At 50.3% G+C, this 26,477-nt stretch overlaps 1 protein-coding gene across 1 annotated transcript; it reads left to right on the plus strand.

The window, feature by feature from the left end:
- The first annotated feature begins 10,920 nt into the window (after window positions 1-10,920).
- Window positions 10,921-25,762, plus strand: M6PR (mannose-6-phosphate receptor, cation dependent). The gene is made up of 7 exons (XM_060236781.1): window positions 10,921-11,209; window positions 16,526-16,702; window positions 17,533-17,699; window positions 17,792-17,901; window positions 19,465-19,616; window positions 22,406-22,532; window positions 24,003-25,762. Exons 2-7 carry the CDS (start codon window positions 16,527-16,529, stop codon window positions 24,123-24,125), a joined length of 855 nt encoding a protein of 284 aa, XP_060092764.1. The 5' UTR covers window positions 10,921-11,209; window position 16,526; the 3' UTR covers window positions 24,126-25,762.
- The last annotated feature ends 715 nt before the right edge of the window (window positions 25,763-26,477 follow it).

Here is a 26,477-nt window from a genome sequence, read left to right on the forward strand (position 1 = left end):
TGACCTCAGTGCTCTCTGGGGTTCATATGGGGAGAGACGGTCCTTCAGGTAGGCTGGTCCTCGGCCATATAGGGCTTTAAAGGTGATAACCAGCACTTTGTACTGGACCCGGTATACAATCGGTAACCAGTGCAGTTCGCGTAGCCCCGGCCGTACATGTTCCCATCTTGGGAGACCAAGCAACAGCCTGGCCGCCGCGTTCTGCACTAGCTGTAACTTCCGGGTCCGGCACAGAGGCAGCCCCATGTAGAGGGCGTTACAGTAGTCCAATCGTGAGGTGACCGTCGCATGGATCACCGTTGCTAGGTCCCGACGCTCCAGGAAAGGGGCCAACTGCTTTGCCCGCCTCAGATGGAAGAAAGCTGACTTGGCAGTGGCTGTTATCTGGGCCTCCATTGATAATGAAGGCTCCAGTAAGACACCCAGACTCTTCACCTGCTGCGCCGCCTTTAGCTGCACACCATCGAAGGTCGGGAGGGATATTTCCCCCCCTGGAGCGCCGCGACCCACACAGAGAACCTCTGTCTTTGCCGGATTCAGCTTCAGCCCACTCAGTCTAAGCCACGTTGCAATAGCCTGTAACGCCCGGGAATAATAAGGGAAAAAAGATATCTACACAGAGACTGTCAAAATGGTTGGTTGCTGCTATAGAGCTGTGCTACAAACTCGCAAAGCAACCAGTCCCATCTGCCGTACGAGCTCATTCCACAAGAGCTTTGTCAACGTCATCTGCCCTTGCCAGGGGTGTATCCATGGAAGACATTTGCGCTGCTGCCGCCTGGTCTTCCCCTTCGACCTTCGCTATGCACTACGCCTTGGACGTTCGTGCTAGGCGAGATGCGTCCTTCGGACAGGCAGTACTCCGCTCTATCTTTGACTAAGGATGCGGTTTCGGTTTGGTGAGTAATTGCTTACCTTGTAGTCTGCTATGTGCTGACTGTGTTGCACTAACCTTTGCATTATTCTTTTCCTCAACTCTAGTGCCAGCACCCACCACCTTGCAGGTCAGCTTATCAGTCACCCATGTGTGGGACTGCACAGAGACCACGAAGAAGATAAACAGGTTACTCACCTGTAATTGATGATCTTCGAGTGGTCATCTGTGCAGTCACACACGCCCGCCCAGCCATCCCCGCTGCTGGCTACTGGTCCTATACAACCGCTCAACTACTATGTCAGCAACGGGGAAAGAAACTGAGTGGGTGGAGCGCCTCCCTCTCGCTTCAGGCATGCGCAGTGAGTGCCTGCTCCCCAGAGCGAAAGGGAGTGCGCGCCAAAAATAACGCCTAGGCTAGCTTTTAAAATCTCCGAGGTAGGGTTCGTCCTGACGGGAAAACCCATGTGTGTGACTGCACAGATGACCACTCGAAGATCATCAATTACAGGTGAGTAACCTGTTTTTCTTCCTCTTCTTTATTCCTCTGCTGGTGCCATCTTTTGTCTTGGTTCCGATGAACAAAGGCTGAGGCAGTCTGGCAGATTCCCCTCCTGGGGTGAGTTTGATTGCCTTATGCACAGGTGACATCTATTGCGTACGTGAGCCTCCTGCTTCGCTATCATGGAGTCTTGTGAGGCAGAACGATAGTGGCTAGTGGTGTTAGCCTTCCCAGAGGGATTCCACGGTCAGGGGCTGGAAACCGCTTGTCTGGACAGTCCCTGACAGCGCACCTTCTCCCGCTGTAACGGCTGAGATGGCTATTGCACGGAGCGACTGGAAACCCATCTTTCCTTCTGGCTAGCACTCTTCCCAAGACACTGAGTGCTGCTGCAAAGTTATGGCTGTTAGTGCTCACATAAGTCCCTTATATCATGGTAGGCAAACCCACACTTTATGGCAGATGTGTGCGAGTTGAATTTCCAGGCAGCCTGGCAACCAAACAGGGGACTATGATGTCCACGTGTATGAAAAGTAGGGGGCTTTTTGCTCACAATTCCCCCCCCTCAAGACCTACGTCACCAAATGGAGACAAGGTCTTGTTTTTGTTTTGTTTTTTGATTGCATAAAACTTTTATTAATCAATTGCAATGTACACTACTAAATTGTAAATAAACAAACATAAACACACAAAAACCATCACCAAACCCTCCACCCAAGGAGCTTACAAGGCTTCACCATAGCACAATTCGGATTTCCTCATGGTAAGTCCGATACTTTTTATCCAAACATATAAATAGTCCCATGTCTTTCTACAGTCTCGTATATTACCTCCTCTTAGTCTTACGGTTAAAATGTCCATCTCAGCTGCGTCAAATAGCTTTTGTAAAAACTCTCCCTTGTCTGGCAGTTTGGAGACTTTCCAGTATTTCGTGTACAAAATTCTCGCGACAGTTATTATATGCAGTTATTATACATTTAATAGATATAGTTCTGGGGTATGTTGAAGCCTTGTTTTTAATATTTTTTGAGCCCATAAGTTGATCTGGGCCCAATATTTTTTGGCAAAATCACACTGCCACTAGATATGAAAGAGAGACCCTTTAACTTTCCTGCATTTCCAACATTTGTTGGAGTACTTTGGGTAAATTTTACTCAGTCTTTCAGGGGTTAAGTACCACCTGTACATCATCTTGTATATATTTTCTTTAAACACTGCTGATTTTGTTAGTTTTAAATTTTGTTTCCAGATTTTTTCCCATTCTTCCATCTCAATATTATATCCGAAATCTTTCAACCATCTTATCCAGCTTTCTTTAACAACTTCGCTTTGCATTTTAATTTGTAAAAGCCAATTATAAATTTTGGAGATGAGTTTCTGATTATCACGGATTATCATATCAAATTTGTTTAAATTTTTAGCAAATCCTATTTCCTTATCTGACTGGTATTTGGATTTCACTTGATTTCTGAGGCACCAGTCCAATTTCATGTTATCGTCTAAGTTTAAGTTGTTCTCCTTGTCCAATAGGTTCCCATAGTTATAATTATTTTCCCAACTATATAGATTAGGTTGACTAGAGGCTTCTACAGGTGACAGCCAAGAGGGTACATATGTATAAATCATATTTTTCACTTCGTTCCAAACTTTATATAACGGTTTCCTTATCTCATGTCTGTGAAAAATATTATTCCTTGGTGGAGGCTGGTACCACATATGAGTGCCAGCCTCTACCTAAACCACTACCTTCCAAAACTAATAATCTTTTATTTTCCAATGCGAACCAGTCTGTTAACCATACTAGGCAGCAAATGGAGACAAGGTCTTGAACAACACAACAACAAAAAATCCACAGTTGATCTCGGTAGGCGATGTTTTCTTTAAGGGCCAACTGTTAACCTTGGTGCACCTCCTAACTAAAGGTTGGAGCCGCTAAGCTAATAATACTCAAAAATAGATTTAAAAATACAGTTTCTAATGGGCCAAAGGCTACTTCCCCAGAGACTAAAACGTGGGGACAATCAATAGTAACATCTTTATTCAATACCTATGGTTACTTCAGGACTACTGAAATAAATCTGGAGACAATTCTGTTAAACTTGTTCCCTTAGTTATGAAAACTAATACAACAACAGAGATGAACTTATCCAGATTCCTAAAACATATGCCAATGAGAGAAAAAGCAATAATACCAAGCATGTGCAATATGAGACATATTTAGGCAAGTTAGACTATGTAATGAATTAGCTCATGTACCTTTACGCAAGCAACTTATTGGGGTAGGGGTAATCAGGATGACACATTCAAACATAGGTGAGAGTATTGCCAGAAATGGGCAGTCCATACTGGCTACATTGTTTATATTAGAAAAACCATTTCCCAGTTCATTTCTCCCCCCCTAGTACCCAGCAAAATCTGTCTTTATTGTTGCCAAAAAGGAATTCCTCTTGCAAATCCAGCTTGGAATTGGCAACGGTGCTTTCCAGTCTGTCCGCATGAGCATAAGACCAGAAACGTAACCACCTGAGGGATGATTCTTTACCATTGCAGGGAGCAGCAGAACAAAATGCATACAGTCAACCATATTGGAGGTTTAATGGAGGAAAGGATCCTTAACACAGTGTTCTCCTGTCCAGGAGATGGCACCCACGTCACAAGGTTGCACATGTCATGGTAGGGGCCTGCATTAGGCAGGTCTACTTATTACACTAAGCATTCAGGACTGCGGGAGGAAGGAGTGCTTGTTGAACGCCCCTCCCTTGGCCCAGCTCCTGAGCACCCTAGGCACTCGGCAGAGGGGAAGGGAGAGAAGCAGAAGGCCACAGGGGAGGGGAAGGGAGGGGAGCCTGGAAATCACAGAACGGAAAGAGAAAAGACCTGCAGCAAGGGAGGGGGAAGCCCAAGCTGGAGAAAAGGCTGGACGCTGCTCATCAGCAATGCCAGGGAAGGCCTCGGCCTCTCCGCCCTGTGGGAGCCAGGATGCTGCACTGCGACCCGACATGATAGAGTAGGCTTCCCAACCATCCCGCCCTGGCGGGGGACCCCAGAATTTCCAGCCTCTTCCCCCGCTCCCCAAAAAAACGGAAGCGGGGGGAGGGGGAAATGACGCCAAAGAGCGGGCGACGCTGCTGCCGCCTCTTCTCCGTAGCTGCTCCTCTGAGATGGGCTCAGCCTGAGCCCATGTCGGAGGAGCAGCTACGGAGAAGCGTGGCGAGCCCCGAATCTGGGTCCTTCTAGGACCCCGAGCAGCAACGCAGGAGGAGCGAGAGCAGGCCGGACTTGCGCCCTGCCCCTCCACTCCCTGCAGGGGTGAAGGTGGCCTGCGTAGGCAAGGGGGGCGCGCTTCTCTTCTCCGCCCGGCCCCTCTGCAGGGCCTATGGCTGTGCGGGCGGCAAGGGGTATGCTGGGCCAGCCTCGGAGAAGGAGGCAGCGGCGGTGCTGAGCCGAGCCGTGGCAGGAGGAGGAGGCGGCATGGCTGCGGCAGAGGCGCACTGGCCTTCCGAGCCAAGGACTGGGTGAGGCCAGGGGCGATGCGGAAGGCTGGCGGAAGGCGGGAGGGGAGCTGCGCTGGTAGCCGGAGGGAGAGGCCCTCCTCGCCTTCCCTGCTGGTCCGTAGGGTTGCCAATCCCCAGGTGGGGGCAGGGGATCCCCCGGTTTGGAGGCCCTCCCCCCCTTCAGGGTCGTCACAGCCTTGATCTTGGCTCGACCCCTAATGTCTCCTGGCTCCACCCCCAAAGTCTCCTGGCTCCACCCCCAAAGTCCCCAGATATTTCTTGAATTGGACTTGGCAACCCTGTAAGTAGGCCATTGATTTCTCCCAATATTATTTATTTATTTTGTGTGCATCTCCGAGTCTGCTGTGCAGGGTTCCCCTGTCGTTTATTCTATCATGGCATGCAGTAGTAGATTGGAGTGTTTTGCGCACACCATTCCAGGGAATATAAAAACAGAAAACTAAAAAAAAAAATTAAAGAAACAGCACCCTTTTTTTCCCCTGAATTAAATCAAAATTGGAGTTCTCCCAGTAGAAGTTCCACTGGAAGAAGAAGAAGACAACGACGGCAATGACTGCAGATTTATACCCTGCCCTTCTCTCTGAATGAGAGTCTCAGAGCGGCTTACAATCTCCTTTATCTTCCTCCCCCACAACAAACGCCCTGTGAGGTGAGTGGGGCTGAGAGAGCTCTCCCAGAAGCTGCCCTTTCAAGGACAGCTCTGTGAGAGCTATGGATGGCCCAAGGCCATTCCAGCAACTGCAAGTGGAGGAGCAGGGAATCAAACCTGGTTCTCCCAGATAAGAGTCCGCACACTTCACCACTACACCAAACTGGCTCTCTATGAGGTAGGTGGGGCTGAGACATCCTGCGAGGTCGGTGAGACTGAGAGAGCTCTCCCAGCAGCTGCCCTTTCAAGGACAACTCCTGCGAGAGCTATGGCTGACCCAAGGCCGTTCCAGCTGCTGCAAGTGGAGGAGTGGGGAATCAAACCCAGTTCTCCCAGTTCGCCCATGCAGTTAACCACTACACCAAATAGGAAGGAAGGAAGATAGATGGCGATGGAGAGGTAGAAAGAAAGCAACTTTAAATCAATTCTCCAAGCTGCCAGCTTGTGGCTTTCTCGGCACACTGGGGGCGGCATCTCCTTTGCAAGGAATGTTGATGAGTTACTATTACACATTGGGTGTTTTTACACTGACAGTTTGTGACTCTCTATCACCACATTGGAAACTCACCTTTTGCATTTTGTAACATTCTCACAACTGTTTTGCATCGTTGCTGCCCAATGCATCTACATTTGTTTTGGTGAGATGAGTTCCAGCGCTGCTGCGGCAACATTTTTCTCAAAACTAATTTTGATCCGGTCATTTCTCTACAGGCGTTTCAAACTTGTATCGTAGAAGTTTTCATGCCTTTTAGAAGACTCCTCCAAAAGCCACAAGGTGCAGTAATCTGCATGAGAACTGATAGCACTTGAAATTTTTACATATCATTGCTTGCCTCATCTAGTAATTTAAATTTGTATTGCTTTTGTAGTGTTGACACGATTTCCAAGGAATCATAAATATTTAACTAAGCACTGGTATTCCGGCTGCCCTCTGATCAGAGACGACACCCCCCCCCCCCAAAATTGAAACGCTTAAATGTAAAAGGAAAATAATTAAAGCGGAACAATGGCAGGAGATTTGAAGACTCTAAAACTCTGGATCAAACTGAATGTAGAAACACCCTCAGATAAGAGTCTGAACACTTAGCCACTATACCAAACTGGCTCATCCACCAAGCTGAATGAATGGAAGTCTGAATTTTGGAAAAGAAATGCCAGTTTAGCTCCATACGTCTCCGTTCATTTATCTCCAGGTTCCCAGCTTGCTCAGGAAGTCTTAAAGCCACAAAGAAGCACTTTGTACTTGTTAATTACCATTTTCAGCCCCCTGCTGGGTTCAGACTTGCCGTTTGGAGGCAGCACAGGGAGGAAATGGGAATGAAAAAAACAGGGAAAATATGATAAGGTATCTCAGCTCTTCTCCCAGCTCACTTCTCTTCCTTCAGCGGCTACTTTAGTTCTAAGCAGTCGTTGGTCTGTGTGCACCCAGAAGAGATGGTAAATTGTTGTTGGTTTGCCATTACAGCTCCAAGTGGCCAGCCGTGTGGGTCTGAACCAGGGGTGGCCAAACTGTGGCTCAGGAGCTACACGTGGTTCTTTCAACAAGTATTGTGTGGCTCTTGAAGTCCCCACCACCCTGTCCGCCAGCTTGGAGAAGGCATTTGTCTCTTTCGATCACTTCTCCAAGACCAGCCGGCTGTCAACTTGGAGAATGCATTTAAAGTTAAAGTTGCTTTCTTTCTACCTCCCTCCTTCCTTCCTTCCTCATTAGGCTTGCCAATCCTCAGGTCCCAATGGGGGTTCTCCCGCTTTCCCAGGCTCCTTCCCGCTCCCAGTCAGCTGGCCGGTGAGGGGGAGCCCCGCCCGCACAGCCCCCATGTGCCTTTCCACCTCCGAAGGCTTCAGACTCCACTTGGAAAGGCTTCCTCTTGGGATGGGGTGTCTGTGTCTTTAAGGCCGAATGGGGGCGGGGGGAGCAGGCAGAACAACATGGCTGCTCCCAGTGGCTGTGAAAGCAATCCAGACCCTCCGTTGGCTGCACAATCTTTTCAGTGGCCGTTTGCATAGGAAAGGTAAATGTGAACCTTTGATTGCTCTGTGTTACTTTGAAGTTGGAAGTTCAGCAACTCATGAGTAGAGATACCAATCCCCAGGTGGGAGCAGGGCCTCCCCTGCTTCAGAGTCATCAAAAACGCGGGCGGGGGGAGGGAAATGTCTACTGGGCACTTAATTATTCCCTATGGAGATGGATTCCCATAGGGTATAATGGAGAATTGATCTGGGGGTATATGGGGCTCTGGAGGGGCTGTTTTTTGAGGTAGAGGCACCAAATTTTCAGCATAGCCTCTGATGACTCCCCTCAAAATGCTCTCCAAGTTTCAAAAAGATCGGACCATGGGGTCCAATTCCATGAGTCCCAAAAGAAGGTGCCCCTATCCTTCATTATTTCTAAAGTAGGGAAGGCATTTAAAAGGTGTGCGCTTCCTTTAAATGCGATGGCCAGAACTCCCTTTGGAGTTCAAGTGTGCTTGTCACAACTTTGCATCTGGCTCCACCCCCCAACATCTCCTGGCTACACCCCCCAAAGTCCCCAGATATTTCTTGAAATGGACTTGGCAACCCTATTCCTCGTGGGTCTCAAAACATCTGACGTTTATTCTATAGGGCTCTTATGTTAAGCAAGTTTGGCCACCCCTGATATATAGGGACAATATAGCACAGTATCGGTCATCTGGCAATCAAGGTAATGGCTCACTAGCCAGATAAGAGCCCCAAAAGGGCGGGTTCCAAGAGACGTTCAGAGGTGGGTTGCCATTGCCTCCCTAATTCGCTTCTCAGATCTGACAAGCTCGGGCTAGCCTGGGCTGCCCATACCAAAACATGAACAAATATTTATTCTCTTTTGTTAAAACAGAAGAAGAATAAGAATTGCAGATTTATACCCCGCCCTTCTCTCTCAATAAGAGACTCAGAGCAGTTTACAATCTCCTATATCTTCTCCCCCTACAACAAACACCCTGTAAGGTGGCCGGGGCTGAGAGGGCTCTCACAGCAGCTGCCCTTTCAAGGACAGAGACTCAGAGCGGCTTACAATCTCCTATATCTTCTCCCCCACAACAGACACCCTGTGAGGTGGGTGGGGCTGAGAGGGCTCTCACAGCAGCTGCCCTTTCAAGGACAGAGACTCAGAGCGGCTTACAATCTCCTATATCTTCTCCCCCCACAACAGACACCCTGTGAGGTGGGTGGGGCTGAGAGAGCTCTCACAGCAGCTGCCCTTTCAAGGACAGAGACTCAGAGCGGCTTACAATCTCCTATATCTTCTCCCCCCACAGCAGACACCCTGTGAGGTGGGTGGGGCTGAGAGGGCTCTCGCAGCAGCTGCCTTTTCAAGAAACTCAGAGCGGCTTACAATCTCCTATATCTTCTCCCCCCACAACAGACACCCTAGGGCAGCCAATCCCCAGATGGGGGCAGGGGATCCCCCGGTTTGGAAGCCCTCCCCCCGCTTCAGGGTCGTCAGAAAGCTGGGGGAGGGGAGGGAAATGTCTGCTGGGAGCTCTGTTATTCCCTATGGAGATTTATTCCCATAGAAAATCATGGAGAATTGATCCACGGGTATCTGGGGCTTTGAGGGGGCTGTTTTTTGAGGTAGAGGCACCAAATTTTCTGTACAGCATCTAGTACCTCTCCTCAAAATATCCCCCAAGTTTCAAAACGATTGGACCAGGGGATCCAATTCTATGAGCCCCAAAAGAAGGTGCCCCTATCCATTATTTCCTATGGAAGGAAGGCATTGAAAAGGTGTGCCATCCCTTTAAATGTGATGGGCAGAACTCCCTTTGGAGTTCAATTATGCTCGTCACAGCCTTGATCTTGGCTCCCCCCCTAATGTCTCCTGGCCCCACCCCCAAAGTCCCCAGATATTTCTTGAATTGGACTTGGCAACTCTATGATAGAGGTGTACAAGATAATGCATGGGATGGAGAAAGTAGAGAAAGAAGTCCTTTTCTCCCTTTCTCACAATACAATAACTTGTGGGCATTCGATGAAATTGCTGAGCAGTCAGGTTAAAACAGACAAAAGGAAGTCCTTTTTCACTCCAAGGGTGATTAACAGGTGGAATTCATTGCAACAGGAGATGGTGGCGGCTACAACCATAGCCAGCTTTAAGAGGGGATTGGATACAAATATGGAGCACAGGTCCATCAGTGGCTATTAACCACAGTTTGTATACACACACACATATATATTGGCCACTGTGTGACACAGAGTGTTGGACTGGAGGGGCCACTGGCCTGATCCAACATGGCTTCTCTTATGTTCTTATGTGACACAGAGTGTTGGACTGGATGGGCCGTTGGCCTGATCCAACATGGCTTCTCTTATGTTCTTATGTGACACAGAGTGTTGGACTGGAGGGGCCTGTTGGCCTGATCCAACATGGCTTCTCTTATGTTCTTCTGTGACACAGAGTGTTGGACTGGAGGGGCCCGTTGGCCTGATCCAACATGGCTTCTCTTATGTTCTTATGTGACACAGAGTGTTGGACTGGAGGGGCCTGTTGGCCTGATCCAACATGGCTTCTCTTATGTTCTTATGTGACACAGAGTGTTGGACTGGATGGGCCACTGGCCTGATCCAACAGGGCTTCTCTTATGTTCTTCTGTGACTCAGAGTGTTGGACTGGAGGGGCCTGTTGGCCTGATCCAACATGGCTTCTCTTATGTTCTTATGTGACACAGAGTGTTGGACTGGATGGGCCACTGGCCTGATCCAACATGGCTTCTCTTATGTTCTTATGTGACACAGAGTGTTGGACTGGATGGGCCACTGGCCTGATCCAACAAGGCTTCTCTTATGTTCTTATGTGACGCAGAGTGTTGGACTGGATGGGCCACTGGCCTGATCCAACAGGGCTTCTCTTATGTTCTTCTGTGACTCAGAGTGTTGGACTGGAGGGGCCACTGGCCTGATCCAACAGGGCTTCTCTTATGTTATGTTATCCAGCAGGGCTCTTTCCATGTTCCTTTGCTTGCTGGCCCAACACGCCCTCCTCTCCCCCGCAGGGCTGATGCTGCCCAGATGCAAGAAGGGGGGAAGGTCGCAAGCCACTGGGGCGCGGGGAGGCTGAACGTCAATGAAGCAAACATATGACTGCAACCTCCCCCTCCTCCCTGGGCAAACCACCAGGAAAAGCCCAGAGCCCCAGCCCCACACCCAGCCGGCACGCAGGGCAGCCCACACGTGCTGGGAGCCGCTCCTGAAGACCCCCAACCCAGCCCAGCCACCTCCACCAAGACAACACACGCCTGCGCCAAATCAAAAGCCGCGCGCCCTCGGCCCCTTTTTATTGGACAAAGGACCCACGTGACCTGACGGGATTGGGCCCCGCCTTTCCTGAGCTGGTTTCTCATTGGGCAGCGGGCGGCCGAGAGCTAGACCCGCGGGGCGGTGCTTCTGCGGGATTGGAGGGAGTGCTTCCGGTCCGGAGAGCTAGACTCTTCCTGCTTCCGGTGCACCGGGCTCCTCAGAAGCGGAAGGCGCTGAGGCCGGCGGCCTCCTCCCGCGCCCTTTCCCTCTCAGCCGCTGACAGGAGCTGCCCGCTGCCTCCCCGCTTCCGGGCACAGGATGCCTGTTTATGAGGCTGCCTCCATTAGCCGCCGGCCGCTCTCTTGCTAAGGCTGTGACGTCAACCGGCGGGGGAAGGGCCGTCGCCGCAGCCTCAGGTGAGCGCTCACGTGACGCCGGCCCCCTCTGCGCAGGCGCGGAGAGAGACTGGCGGCGGTTGCCAACTCCAGGTTGGGAAATTCCTGGCGACTTGGAGCCTGGGGGAAGCGGGGCTTGGAGAAGATGCTGTGAGGCTCCCTCCGAGGGTGCCAGGAGGGCCGGGAGATCTCCCAGAAGTACAGCCCTCCTGTTACCCTTGGGGGTGGGTGGTCCAAAAGGATGTCCCCGGAGGGGAGGCTGGCCTCTTCTGCAGGGACCCCCCCAAGCCCGTGGTCCGGGGAGGCTTCTGTTGCAGCTGGAGAACAAACTTGCACGCTTCTCCTCACGAGTAGTCAGCAGTTCTGCAGCAGCTGTGGGTATTGCAAACGTTCAGCGCTGGATGAAACCCCGCGGAGGCCCCTGGGCAGTCACAAAGCTCAGGGGCCCCCTCAGGAATTATCCTCAGAGTTGGAGCCACCTGCCTTGCCCCCCCCCCCGTGGCCCCAGCTGCAGCCACCTTCGCCAAAGCCCCTTTGACAAAACCTGCAGGGGAGAGAGAGGTAGAGAAAGGCAGACTTGGCAAAGACGCCAGCAGCAGCCACACCCGGCGCTCAGTTGCTGGCTGCGAGGGCTGCAAGCAGGGGGGAAGTGGGGGTGGGGAGCCGGGCCAGGGCCAGGGCCCCTTAAGGCATGGGGGCCCATAGGCCAGTGCTGCTTCGCCTAATTGTTAATCTAGCCCTGCGAACGTTTCACTGTCTGGGCAACAGTAACTCTCTGAGGTTGGTCAGATTTCGTTCTTTTTATATCATGCCATAAATCTAAAATAACACACTTGCGTTTCTGCCTTGTTAGCTGTACCTCTTTGTCCCTTTTCATTGCTGCTTCTTTGGCAGTTGGGAGGGAGATGGGGAGGCTCTCCCTGTTGCTTTATCAAACGCCCTCTCTGCTGGTGGCTTTGTAGAGTTAATGGGTTTGGGTCATTGCGAACTGGTGCTTCCTGGTGGTTACAGTGCCAGATTTGGATCTGGGAAAACCGGGTTCGAATCCCTGCTCTGCCGTGTAAGCTCACTTGGTGACCTTGGGCCAGTCACACACTCTGCGCCTCATCTCACAGGGATGTCACGAGGATAAAACGGAGGAGGAGAGGACAATGGAAGCCCCTTCGGGTCTCCGTGTAGAGGAAGGCGAGATCAATGAAGTAAAGTTAAATCATTTACTGCAGCTCATCTGGTGTGTTCACAACAGGGGTAATGTTTGAGCCCAAGATAAACTTGGGTTTTAAAAAATCGGCCTGTCGCTAGCGATGCGTCATTTGAGCCTGAGTCATGAGAATTCTGATGGCCCTCTCGGTTGTTGATTCTTTGCTCTCTCTCTGGAGCATGATAAGGGTAGGTCTATGAAGCAAGCAGTTTACTGTGCCCTGTTAAGGAACTGGGGAAGTCTTGTCACTTTCATTGACTGCCAGCGGCCAAAACAAACCACTTCACGTTCATTTGGAAGGGCATTACATAAAAGGGACTTAAAAGTCCTTAACTCTTGCAAGGTTGTGTCGCAGACGATGCACACTGGAAAGGAAGGTGTTTTTGGCGTCTTTGGAAAGGAAGGGGGTTTTTCTAGCAAAGGGGTGGTTTCACTTCCTCTCCTGGAGACCCAAGATCAGTCAGTCAGTCACATTTTATTTGTATCCTGCCCTCCCCGACCAAGCGGCTCAGGGCGGCTAACAGCAAAACTCAGTGTATACATTATACAGTAAATAGCATTTAACTATAATTACTTAAAATCCATTAAAATTCTAAAAACATTCTAAAAACATGAATACATTTAGTGCTATTCCGCTGGCAAATTTATTTGGCAGTTTAGTAGTTTCAGCTGGTGAAGGCCGCTTGGAACAGATCAAAAGCACGTGTCCTCACAGCCACTTGGGCTACTGCAGATTCTGCAGTAAAGCCTCTCGCAAAACCAATGATTGGCTACTCTCCTCTTCCTGGTGCCACACTCAGATCTTATCATTATTTGACCGTCTCTTTTAAGTAGTTTCCATTGGAGTTGTGGGGTACATTTTTTTGCTCTCAGGATTTATGCAGTTAGTCACACAGCAGTCAACTTCCACCTTTGAGAAAGAAAGGAACATCTCGGAAGTGATGATTCATGAAGAACCGGCAGGAATGCTTTAGCAAACTGGAAGTCCATGGTGGCTCAGTGGTACAGCATTGCTTGGGAAGCAGAAGGTCCCAGGTTCAATCCCCGGCATCTCCACTAAAAAAGGGTCCAGGCAAATAGGTGTGAAAAACCTCAGCTTGAGACCCTGGAGAGCCGCTGCCAGTCTGAGAAGACAATACTGACTTCGATGGACCCAGGGTCTGATTCAGTAGAAGGCAGCTTCATATGTTCAAGTGGAAGTGGGAAAGACTGAGGACAACTGCTAGGAGATCTCTGTGTCTCTCTTGCCCTAGAATTTGCACATTGTCGCTAAGGTTTGGGTGGGGCAAGCAGTCCCAGATTCCACAGGGCAGCAATGCCTGACGGTGAATGTGCAGAACTAAACCCTCCGCTGGTGGGAACTACTGTTAAAATGTTGCCGTGTTCCCCTGAAACGTCAGCCCCAAGGAGGGCTCTTTGGCTGAGTTTCACATTGCCGAAGCTTCCAGAAGCTCACAAACAGGACATGAGTGAGAAAGCAATTCCCTGTTTGGTGTTCAAAGCCTCTGGCACTTGGGCGTCTGAAAAACTGTAGTGGAGAGACTTCTCCATGGATTTGCCCAATCCTTTTTTATATAAAAGTCATCTGAGCTGACGAACTCTACGTGTGCAGCGATGCTTCAGCCTTCTGCATGCCAGCTAACCCATTCCAGCCAAAGCACAACTGTGACAGAGACAGTGCCCCCAAATAGCTCCTTAGGAACTCCAGCAGGGGAAAGAAGGCCTCCCTGCCAGCGAGGTTGACGGTGCAGACAAGGTGGTGGGTCTGTGACATGGGCTGTCGAGTTTTCCCGTGCAGCAGCTGCGTGTTCTTCAGAAGAGAGACTCCTGGTGACAACTCCCTGTTTAACCTGTCCAGCACAAATTTTTAGTCAAGGCGGAGCCTGTCGCACCTGGGGAACAAAGCCGGAAGGGAAGAATGCTGAGATATCAATCCTTTATTGTGTCATTAAACTACTTTCAACAGATCATGTGGCCTTGCTCAGCTGCAGGCTTCTCTTTTGTCTGAAGGCCTCTTCATTTTCGTTTCCCATCGTCTTGCTTAGAAGAAGATGAAGATGATGATGATATTGGATTTATATCCCACCCTCCACTCCGAAGAGTCTCAGAGCGGCTCACAATCTCCTTTACCTTCCTCCCCCACAACAGACACCCTGTGAGGTAGATGAAGATATTGGATTTATATCCCACCCTCCACTCCGAAGAGCCTCAGACCGGCTCACAATCTCCTTTCCCTTCCTCCCCCACAACAGACACCCTGTGGGGTAGATGAAGATATTGGATTTATATCCCGCCCTTCACTCCGAAGACTCTCAGACCGGCTCACAATCTCCTTTCCCTTCCTCCCCCACAACAGACACCCTGTGAGGTAGATGAAGATATTGGATTTATATCCCGCCCTCCACTCCAAAGAGTCTCAGACCGGCTCACAATCTCCTTTCCCTTCCTCCCCCACAACAGACACCCTGTGAGGTGGGTGGGGCTGGAGAGGGCTCTCACAGCAGCTGCCCTTTCAAGGACAGAGTCTCAGAACGGCCTAGAATCTCCTTTCCCTTCCTTCCCCACAACAGACACCCTGTGAGGTGGGTGGGGCTGAGAGGGCTCTCACAGCAGCTGCCCTTTCAAGGACAGAGTCTCAGAGCAGCTCACAATCTCCTTTCCCTTCCTTCCCCACAACAAACACCCTGTGAGGTGGGTGGGGCAGAGAGGGCTCTGACAGCAGCTGCGCTTTCAAGGACACAGTCTCAGAACGGCCTAGAATCTCCTTTACCTTCCTCCCCCACAACAGACACCCTGTGAGGTGGGTGGGGCTGGAGAGGGCTCTCACAGCAGCCGCCCTTTCAAGGACAGAGTCTCAGAACGGCCTAGAATCTCCTTTACCTTCCTCCCCCACAACAGACACCCTGTGAGGTGGGTGGGGCTGAGAGGGCTCTCACAGCAGCTGCCCTTTCAAGGACAACCTCTGCCAGAGCTATGGCTGACCCAAGGCCATGCCAGCAGGTGCAAGTGGAGGAGTGGGGAATCAAACCCGGTTCTCCCAGATAAGAGTCCGCACACTTAACCACTACACCAAACTGGCTAGTATATTAAGGCTATTATTCTCTTGTGCTGCTTAATAGCTGTGAATCACTTTTAGCTTTTCAGGGGCAGAGGAGAAAGGGCAGCTCATTCCTGGGCCCTCGGCATTTGAAATGAATGTATTTTGGTAAAGGTTTGCAAGCTCTTTTATGTAGTGTTAGTAAAAACAGGAGACTACAAGGCCTCATGACCTAATGTTCCTTCTTGTATCTGACAAAGTGAGATTTGACTCTGGAAAGCTCATATTCCCTGCCCCCCATATTGTTGGTGTCTAAGGTACTACTGGAATCTCTCCGGTCCAAAACAGTTGCCTTCATAGGTATACCCTGGTGAGTGTGTGCCAGTGAGTGTGCCTCAAGCAGTGAATTCTTTTTCTTCCAGTGCCAAACAGTTCAATGGAGTGGTTTGTATTAGGCCCTTAAGATTTCAGGTTTTCACGGCTGGCAACATCATTAGGGTTTGTAGATCTTTCGGGCTCAAGTGCCGTGTTCTACTGGAGAAAGTTTTTCTTCTTCCAGACATTTCGTTCTCAGCTGCGGAGAACATCCTCAGTGGCGTTGCAGCCGGAGCAGGCGCTCTGACCTTCTTGGCTGCTGTGCATTGAGTGGGGCCAGGGCTGCTGGAGAGCTGCTATTTCTAGGCTTTCATAACACCGCCTCCAGCCTAGAAATAGCAGCTCTCCTGCAGCCCTGGCCCCACTCAATGCACAGCAGCCAAGAAAGTCAGAGCGCCTACTCCGGCTGCAACGCCACTGAGGATGTTCTCCGCAGCTGAGAACGAAACGTCTGGAAGAAGAAAAACTTTCTCCAGTAGAACACGGCACTTGAGCCCGAAAGATTCTACAAACCCTAATGTTCTTTTTTTCCTTTGGTTGTTCCCACCTTATACAAAACTGTGGGGCTGTCTTCCAACGTTTCTGCTGTTCCTCTTGTGCATGTTTATTGAGGGCCTGGCCATTAACTGTGTAGTGATTTCTGGAGTCCAGGTTTCATGTTTCAGGAAGAAGCATTAACCTCTTTATCTGCATTTGTGTTCTCATCTCCCTTTTCCTGACCTAGAATGTTCCCGGGTGGTAGGATGTCCCTGGCTCATGCCTGTCTTCCCGCTGTGCTGCTCGCCCTCGTGGCCACCGCAGCGGCAGGTGAAAAGGAGTGCGATCTGGTGGGGGTAAAAGGCGCCGAGTCCAAGAGGGAACTTGCCCTGCTGAAGAGATTGGAGCCGCTTGTCAATCAAAGGTACGATGGCTGTGGCTTGCAATGTTGCCCAAGTGGGGGCTGCGGTCTCTAATCGGGAATGTTTCTGAACTATTTGTTCTAAGGGTTCCTCTCCGACAATCCTAGCTGATTTTGCACAAGTAGGGTTAAGAACATAAGAGAAGCCATGTTGGATCAGGCCAATGGCCCATCCAGTCCAACACTGTGTGTCACACAGTGACCAAAAAAAATTATATATATACACACACACACAGTGACTAATAGCCACTGATGGACCTCTGCTCCATATTTTTATCTAACCCCCTCTTGAAGGTGGCTATGCTTGTGGCCGCCACCACCTCCTGTGGCAGTGAATTCCACATGTTAATCACCCTTTGGGTGAAGAAGGACTTCCTTTTATCCGTTTTAACCTGTCTGTTCAGCAATTTCATCGAATGCCCACTAGTTCTTGTATTGTGAGCAAGGGAGAAAAAGACTTCTTTCTCTACTTTCTCCATCCCATGCATTATCTTGCAAACCTCAATCATGTCACCCCGCAGTCGACGTTTCTCCAAGCTAAAGAGCCCCAAGCGTTTCAACCTTTCTTCATAGGGAAAGTGCTCCAGCCCTTTAATCATTCTAGTTGCCCTTCTCTGGACTTTCTCCAATGCTATAATATCCTTTCTGAGGTGCGGCGACCAGAACTGCACACAGTACTCCAAATGAGACCGCACCATCGATTTATACAGGGGCATGATGATACTGGCTGGTTGTGGGTGATCGTGTGAAGCAGCGGCTTAGTCTTGGGACTGTTTGAGTGTGAAAGCCCTGACCCATTTGTGCAGCTCTTCTCTCTTCCTGATGTCTTGCAGTTTTACAGTAGAAAGCGACGATGGAAAAGAAAAATACTCATACACTTTCCGGGTGTGTCGAGAAGTCAGTACCGGTGGAGACAATTCTGGCCTGGTGCAGCTGAACAAGAATACCCAAAAATCCACCGTGGTGGGACGAATCAACGAGACCCACGTTGCTAGTGGAAGTAAGAGGTCCTTATTTCTCAACAGCCGCCCTTTGTTGTCCCGCAAGCCCTCCTGGGCCTCATTGGCAATCCCTGTGTTTCTGTCTTGGCAGCTGAGTGGATTTTGCTGACCTATAAAGGGGGGGAAAGCTACGGCAGCCACTGCGGGGGTGAGAAAAGGAAAGCCATGGTGATGATCGTCTGCAACCCGAAGACACTTGCAGTGAGTAGATACTGAGGAAGAGGGCGGCTTTGAAAGAAGTAACAATCCAAAGGCTTTTCAGACAAATCGAGCTTGTGAGTCAGAGCGTATCCTCACTTGCCATCAGCTGCTTGCATTGCATTCCATACTATTTAACAGGCTAACTTTGCACTCTCAAAAGAACATAAGAACATAAGAGAAGCCATGTTAGATCAGGCCAATGGCCCATCCAGTCCAACATTCTGTGTCACACAGTGGCCAAAAATATATATATATATATACACACACACACACACTGTGGCTAATAGCCACTGATGGACCTCTGCTCCATATTTATATCTAACCCCCTCTTGAAGGTGGCTATGCTTGTGGCCGCCACCACCTCCTGTGGCAGTGAATTCCACATGTTAATCACCCTTTGGGTGAAGAAGGACTTCCTTTTATCCATTTTAACCTGTCTGCTCAGCAATTTCATTGAATGCCCACGAGTTCTTGTATTGTGAGAAAGGGAGAAAAGGACTTCTTTCTCTACTTTCTCCATCCCATGCATAATCTTGTAAACCTCTATCATGTCACCCCGCAGTCGACGTTTCTCCAAGCTAAAGAGCCCCAAGCGTTTCAACCTTTCTTCATAGGGAAAGTGTTCCAGCCCTTTAATCATTCTAGTTGCCCTTTTCTGAACTTTCTCCAATGCTATAATATCCGTTTTGAGGTGCGGCGACCAGAACTGCACACAGTACTCCAAGCTAAAGAGCCCCAAGCGTTTCAACCTTTCTTCATGGGGAAAGTGCCCCAACCCTTTAATCATTCTAGTTGCCCTTTTCTGAACTTTCTCCAATGCTATAATATCCGTTTTGAGGTGCGGCGACCAGAACTGCACACAGTACTCCAAGCTAAAGAGCCCCAAGCGTTTCAACCTTTCTTCCTAGGGAAAGTGCTCCAGCCCTTTAATCATTCTAGTTGCCCTTCTCTGCACTTTCTCCAATGCTATGATATCCTTTTTGAGGTGCGGCGACCTGATGTGGGGGACAGCACACCTTCTGAATACTTGGGCAAAGGGAGACTCTTTGAAAAGTGCCCTGGAGGCAGTGTGGCTGAAGTGTTATTCATGGCTCTTCGACAGGCCACCATCCCTCTTGAGTGCCCGTACCCAATGGGGCACTTGTCCTGTGTTTCTGGAAAGGGGTCAAGGTCCAGCAGGCGAGATAGTTTCCACCTCGAAGCAGCTGGTGCAGGCCCTTCCTTGTGCCAGCGCGAGGTAACCGTGGTGGTGGATGGCAGTTGCTGAGGTGGTGCTCTGTGAGCCGCAGAGTGAGTGCTACTGAGCCCTTCTTGTTATAGGAAACTGTTTAGACGTACAGCTTGTTACCTTCAGTCTGTCCTGGAAGGGCTGGGCCGCAGGCTTTTTATGATTATAGCAAATGGCTGTTGACTTAGCTGGTTTACAGGCAGGAGTGGGGTGAGAAGTGGAGGCCAGTCGTCTGTGTAGAACTCCAGCACAGCTAAATTCTTCTGCTCTCGTCTGGAGCATTAAGGCTCGTCGTTCCGTCAAGCTAATGTAAGGCTCTCGTTTTTTCAATCCAGGAGGGTTTCCACATGATGGTAGAGGAGCGGGAGAAGACCGAGGAATGTTTCTACCTTTTCGAGATGGGGAGCAGTGTGGCCTGCTCTCCTGTGGACTCACCCCTAAGCGTGGGTTACTCACACCTAAGCGTGGGTTCCATCTTGCTGATCACGTGAGTTAACCCCGGCATGGACTGTTTTGTGCACCAGACACATTTGTGCAAACTTGATTCGAATTACGATGCATTTGCATTTCTACAGAGTACAGGTTTTGTGTACGGAACAGCTGTAGAGCCATAAGGTTGAAAGGGACCTCATTGGCCACGCAGTCAAACTCCCTGCTTGGTACAGGAAATCCAGATGGCTCTCCAGCCTTTGCTTGAAGAACGCCAGCGAGGGCGATCTCTCCCCACTAGATCCTAGCATGGATGAATTCATCAAAGCGTCTGAGCTTTCTTTGGCTCAAGCTTGTAACAAGAGAAGAAAAAGCAATTCCCCCCCCCTCCCCCAAGAGAGGCCAGTGTAAAGTTTTAGGATGGTAATGGAATATCTTGGTCCTGCAGAATCGAGCTCAAGTTGGATCATAAGCGGGAATCCTAACGTACTTCTCCATTTCCCCTTTCCTATGAAGGAGAGGACGGGTGTCGACATCCCCTTCCTGCCCCTGGGTTTTAGATGCAGCTGCGTCAGAGGATCTGTAAAATCTTGCAGGCCCCCTGCATTTTTCAATGGCTGTAAGTTGAGGGGTACTTTTTAGCAGCGTGAGGGGCTTTCCTTCCAGAAGTTAGATGCTGGGAGGCTTTGGGGGGGGGCGGGGGGAGGTCAGTGCGTAGCAGAAGACAGAAACCTTCCGTCACTCATCAGTAAACCAGGCAGCCTCCTGCCTAATTTCTGAACAGGTGGGCAGGTGAGACTGTCAAGAGCGTTTCTCGCCATGTTGCTGTAGGGAAGGAGTCGGGCCTGTATTTAACCAGCAGTAACCCCGTGGCACAGAGTGGTAAAGCTGCAGTACTGCAGTTGTTGTCAAGAGTCACTCTATTTTGTTTTATTCCAGTCTGTTCCTCTTGCCGTATGTATCCAATTATACAATGCTAATGCTGCGCCTTGCTATGCTAGCTTTGAAGCTTCTTGCCGCTTATTTGGAGGGTGGCATGTCTGGAAACTGGCTAGTTACTGCGCAACCAAGGTCAGGAGAGTTGGAGAGATGTAACCAGGGGGGCTGATAACACACCTGGGGTGATGAGAGAGTAGCAGAGAACCCGCGCAGAATTCTCCACTTCAGCTTGGCGCACTTGGCTTGAATTGCAACGGTCAGGACAAAGGATTATAAGTGAGGAACCGGCGGGAGAGCCAGTTCCGACAAGGCCTGTAGCTGCTCATGATGCTGGAATAAAGATCTTGAACTATACTTGTCTTTTCCTTGCCTCTGGGTCTGGCAGTTCTAAGCTCTGCTCACGACCTGAGTTCAATCCTGGCAGAAGCTAGGTTCAGGTAGCCAGCTCATAAGAACATAAGAGAAGCCATGTTGAATCAGGCCAATGGCCCCTCCAGTCCAACACTCTGTGTCACACGGTGGCCAAAAAACCAGGTGCCATCAGGAGGTCCACCATGGAGGCCAGAACTCCAGAAACCCTCCCACTTTGCCCTTCCCAAGCACCAAGAATGCAGAGCATTCACTGCCCCAGACAGAGAGTTCCAACAATACGCTGTGGCTAATAGCCACTGATGGACCTCTGCTCCATATGCTTATCCAGTCCCCTCTTGAAGCTGGCTATGCTTGTAGCTGCCACCACCTCCTGTGGCAGTGAATTCCACATGTTAATCACCCTTTGGGTGAAGAAGGACTTCCTTTTATCCATTCTAACCCGACTGCTCAGCAATTTCATTGAAATTTCATTGGCTCCAGGTTGACTCAGCCTTTCATCCTTCCGAGGTCAGTCAAAGGCGTCCCCAGCTTGCTGGGGGGAAAGTGTAGATGACTGGAGAAGGGAATGGCAAACCACCCCGTAAAAAGTCTGCCGTGAAAATGTTCTGAAAGCAACGTCATCCCGGAGTTGGAAATGACTGGTGCTTGCCCAGGGGACTACCTGGACCTTTTAACCCTTGGATCTTGCTTGGCTGTTATTGCTTTGCTCTGTACACTGACCTGTTACGTCCACAACATATCAAATATCCACTTTCAGCCCTGAGAACTGGTTACAGAGTGCCTCCAAGGCCACGGACTGCAGTCTAGCTCCCAGAGACTTCCATGGTTTCATTTCTGCAACGTTAGGGGGCCTTGGAGTGCTGGAGGGGATGCAGAAATGATTAAAGGGTTGGAACCCTTTCCCTATGAAGAAAGGTTAAAGCGCTTGGGGCTCTTTAGCTTGGAGAAACATCGACTGCGGGGTGACATGATAGAGGTTTACAAGATTATGCATGGGATGGAGAAAGTAGAGAAAGAAGTACTTTTCTCCCTTTCTCACAATACAAGAACTCGTGGGCATTCGATGAAATTGCTGAGCAGACAGGTTAAAACGGATAAAAGGAAGTCCTTCTTCACCCAAAGGGTGATTAACACGTGGAATTCACTGCCACAGGAGGTGGTGGCGGCTACAAGCATAGCCAGCTTCAAGAGGGGTTTAGATAAAAATATGGAGCACAGGTCCATCAGTGGCTATTAGCCACTGTGTGTGTGTGTGTGTGTGTGTGTGTGTATAAAAAAAATCCCTTTTTAAAGATGGAGTATTGATTGCTGAAGCTGCGCAGTACTTGACAGAGACCTGTGCGCATTCCAAGTTTCCTCTGTAACCATGAAGTTTTGACTTCCCCCAGAGAAGGCTCTTTCGGGGCCACTGCAGGCTGCAGCATAAATGTGCCTTTCTCATTGGCCATCCCATCTCCAGTCCATATGCGGCACCTACAAGCCGCTGGACCGTTGACCGGCCGCCTGCTGCGCTAATGTGTCGACACTCTCTTCCAGGTTTGCTTCGCTGGTCGCCGTCTACATCGTCGGGGGTTTCCTCTACCAGCGCCTGGTGGTGGGGGCGAAAGGCATGGAGCAGTTTCCCCATTTTGCTTTTTGGCAAGACATGGGCAACCTAGTGGCGGTAAGTGGTACCAACAAGCCACCCACATGGCGTAACGACAGGGGAGGGAGGGAGGGAGGGGCAAGCCTTCGTTTCTGGGAGCTTACTTTTGCCAAGAGCTTTGGGAGCTACTGGTCACCGCTTGTTCAGCGCTTCAGAGATTTGCAGGACTCAGCTGAGGAAAACCTTTCCTTTGCTGTCTTCCAAAAGCAAAGCATCACCTTCCACCCCATTATAACTTGTCAGGCTGAGGGGAACTCTGCAGTTACCTCTGGTTAAGGAGCCGTGTTGCTACGAGGGGAAAAGGCCGGTCGAACGCACTTTCCCATCCTGAGCAAGGGTGCCTCCGCACACGTCACTCAAAGAGGGGAAGCAGAAAGGAAAGGAGGCCGGGGCTGTTGTTTTCCCATCCGAAACGAGGGCGAACCACCTCCTCTTCACAGAAGAGAAGCGGCTGGGGGATAAATAAGGTGATTCCAGCAGCTCTGGGAGAACCAGGGAGCAACTTCTAGTTGCTTAGAGGGTGGCTGGGCACTCCTGAGTGACTGCCTGTCCCCTCTGGGTCTAACAGCTGGGGAATCTGGCTACTCCCAACTGGCAGCGGCTCTCCTGGGTCTCAGGCAAGAGGCCTTCTTCTTCTGGTCCTTTTTAATTGGAGATGCCGGGGATTGAACCCTGGGGCCTTCTGAACGCCAACCAAGACGCTCTGCCGCTGAGCCACAGTCCCTCCAAAGGAAGGGCGTGGCTGTGGGAAGCCACCTTCCCTGCAGCTCATAAATTCCTGACAGAGCTTTTCACAGCTGGGAAAAGGGCTGCAGCAGAGCCTCGCCTCTTTGTGGGAACTCTGAACGGCCTCTCGCTCCCCCCTTCGGTTTTGTGCCTGTGGAGAGGCGAGGGCCAAATGCTTGAACGAGGCCCTGACATCTGTGGGGGAAGCAGCCTTCACCCCTAAAAACTACTTCAGTTTCTAAATGCTTGATGTCACTGGGGGGTGTGTGTGTGTGGAATCAGTTTAATAAAAATAGTGTAAATCTGAACATCTCAGACTTTCGAACATTTAACATTTATTGCTAGCAATCCAATCCAAGGCCCCGGGCCCTTTCAGTCGTTTTTTAGGTAGGACCAGGGGCAGCCCAGGCAAAGGCTAACTTCTGAGGCCCCCTCTGCACTGATCGTGTCACCGAGTCACATGGGGGGCACCCAATTCTGGCACCCCAGAAGGCCAGCGCCCAAGGCAGGAACCTAGTTTGCCTAGTGGGGGGGGGGCTAGCCCTGGGTAGGACTTCTTTGCCGTTTGGTGTCCATGTACGTTGTGGCCCCTCGAAGACCAAGGAGGTTGCCGTTCTTTGCACTTTCTAGGAGAAGCTGGCGTGATTTAAGTGTTTTAACTCTGAATGCAGCAGACAGATCTGCACAGGCTGGCTAAAGAGGGAGGTGTTTTGTGCTGACATCAAGGCCGGCACGCGTGTTGATGTTGTCGTGTGTTCACAGGACGGCTGTGACTTCGTGTGCCGCTCGAAGCCTCGGAACGTGCCCAATGCATACCGCGGGGTGGGGGACGACCAGCTCAGCGAGGAACCCGAGGAGCGGGATGACCACTTGCTGCCCATGTGATTTGCCTTCCTCCATTTCCTGCCCTTGGTGTTCACATAAGCAGGTGTTAGCCCAGCCACTTTTCTTGCCCCCTCCCCTCCCAGATCTCTGCCTCTCACCTCTTAAGCTGCTTTGCTTTCACTATGGCTGTCCTGTTTTCCCCCCCTTCTCCCTCCTTTATCTGAATGCATCCTCTGGGGAGGCAGGGGGGCCTGTGATGAACGGAGAGCTGTCGAGGAAGGGGATTCACTGCAGCAAAACGCGTCTCTGGACTTCTGCTGCCTCCTGAGGCTGAGATTTCTTCCCACTGCGGGGGAAATCCTTGGAAGTCTCGACTACAGCAATGGGGTTCGTCTTCTTGGAGAAACAGAGGAGGGGGCCTGAAGGCACAAGGAAGTGACCCCCGGCCGATCGGAGTTTGGGGACAGCTGCTGGGATTTCAGTGATTCTGCCCGTTTTTTTCTATAGGCCTTGTTCTACGAAACACACTGGATTTCTATTTTGAATGATTCAGCTGTCTTTTTTTTTTCCTGATCTGCATAGCAATGGCATAAGCAAAAGCTCGTTTGTACTTTTCTGGGATCACTTCAGGGAGCTCTCCTCCAGCATTTTCAAAATTTCCCGGGTGGTACAGGAGCGAAACAATGCGAAGCGTTTTCTTTCCCGCTTTCTAACCAAAGCCTAGACTTCAGGAGGTTTCTGTGGCCACTGGACAAGGAATGCTGCTGGCAGTGGGTTAATTTTGTCAAGTAGGCGGAACGGAAATTGAGAGACATTGTTTCCCGAAGGGGTTAAGAGGAGGGAGGGAGCCCCTTCCTTAAAACGTTTTGGTTTGGGCAGTAACTCCCTCGGATCAGTCCGTTCCCTTTGAAAGCTTTATTAGTAAGACGGGTCGTTCAGCTTTAATTGTAAACGTGATAGTGGCAGAGACGGAAACACGTAGTGCAGAAATACTGTCCAACACCAACGGGGGGGTCACTTCAGTTATGCAGGGGGATAGATGATACTTAATTGAAGGGGGAGCTGGAGCCCCCGGACCATCAGAAGAACGCCAAAGGTTTGTTTTTTTCCGGCCGCCTACAGCTGACATCCCTCCTAGGAAATGTTAACTGAAGGCATAGAACCCACCAGGAGGTGAGTTTCTACCAGTTTTGTTTACAACAGGTGAGAAAGTCCATCTCAGCTCTGAACTCCTAGCTGAGATGCGAAAGTCTAACCTGTGCCTGCGTTTGCTTCTGGGTGGGATGGGACAGGCAGGGCCTTCTTGCTTTGGGGGGTGGCTCCTTTTGCTGCCGGCTACAGGAAGAAGGTGTCGGCTTCCTGGAGGGAAGTCGGGCTGCATCTCGGTTGCCGCCGGAGCCAGGATGATGCCGTCCACATCCAAGTCTCACTAGCAGCACCAGCTTCCTTGGGCACGGACGTCACCCCCTGCTCCTCCAGCCGCTGTTCCACCGGCCGGGCAAGGACGACGACGGACCTGCTGCCCTTGAGTGACTAAAAGCAGAAGGGCGGGGAGAGAAGACCCAGCGGCCTCGATGGTCAAGCGTCTCAGCTTCAGGAATAATCATAAGTCACTGTGCAGTGGTCACTTTTTTATGGTGGTGTTTGGAAAACTTTGTACAAAAACTTTCAATAAAAAATGGCTGGCAAGCCCTGAAGCAGGTGTGGAGAACGATTAATTAAAAGACGCTTCGAACGGCTGATTAAAACAGCCCCGGGGAAGGGGCAAAACCGAAGCCTGCTTCGGTATTATTACAAGGTAGAGAGCCGAGAGATACTCGCCATCTGTATGACTTCACTTCCTTTCGGTATCAGGACTGTTCATGTCAGACACTGTGAAGCTAGGAGAGCCACTGAAATAGCTTTGGATTTGATGGGGTGTCTGGCAGGTATTTCCGCCCTCACTAGAACTGCCTCCTTCCCGAGGCGGACACCAGTTCAGGTGCGCCATTGAACCTTTTATACATGCAAGGCAATACTCCTCCTCTATCCACTACAGTCAGCACCACTGAAATTATTCCCAGTGAACTATGGTGTCAGGAGTAAAAGCACTAATTTCTGGGGAGGGGGGTTTCCCCTGAAGGTGGTAGATTAAGGCACAACGGTAAGGCAGAGGGTTAAGTAATTTGTCACCTAAACGCTTCTCTCTTGAAACTTCTAGTAGAAACAGGCTACAGTTTAATGTTCTACTGGGCAAAGCTGTATTTTTAACAAGTCGCCTTTGCCATAAAAGTCGGTGACGTCGTATAGAGAACAGCAGCGTGGCAAATCTTGGCATATAAAGCTACCTTTGTTTTAAACTTCCTTATTCCAAGGCCCAATGGATCTTTGAAACGATATGATCAGATTTCAGTCTTGATAACACTTCAGTTT

This window comes from Heteronotia binoei, chromosome 4, assembly GCF_032191835.1.
Source record: "Heteronotia binoei isolate CCM8104 ecotype False Entrance Well chromosome 4, APGP_CSIRO_Hbin_v1, whole genome shotgun sequence".
Lineage (NCBI taxonomy): Eukaryota > Metazoa > Chordata > Lepidosauria > Squamata > Gekkonidae > Heteronotia > Heteronotia binoei.

Coding starts and splice junctions, on each gene's coding strand:
- M6PR (XM_060236781.1), top strand. CDS start 16,527: ATGTTCCCGGGTGGTAGGATGTCCCTGGCTCATGCCTGTCTTCCCGCT. Junction 19,617..22,405: donor GGTTCCATCTTGCTGATCAC/GTGAGTTAACCC, acceptor ACTCTCTTCCAG/GTTTGCTTCGCTGGTCGCCG. Junction 22,533..24,002: donor ACATGGGCAACCTAGTGGCG/GTAAGTGGTACC, acceptor GTGTGTTCACAG/GACGGCTGTGACTTCGTGTG.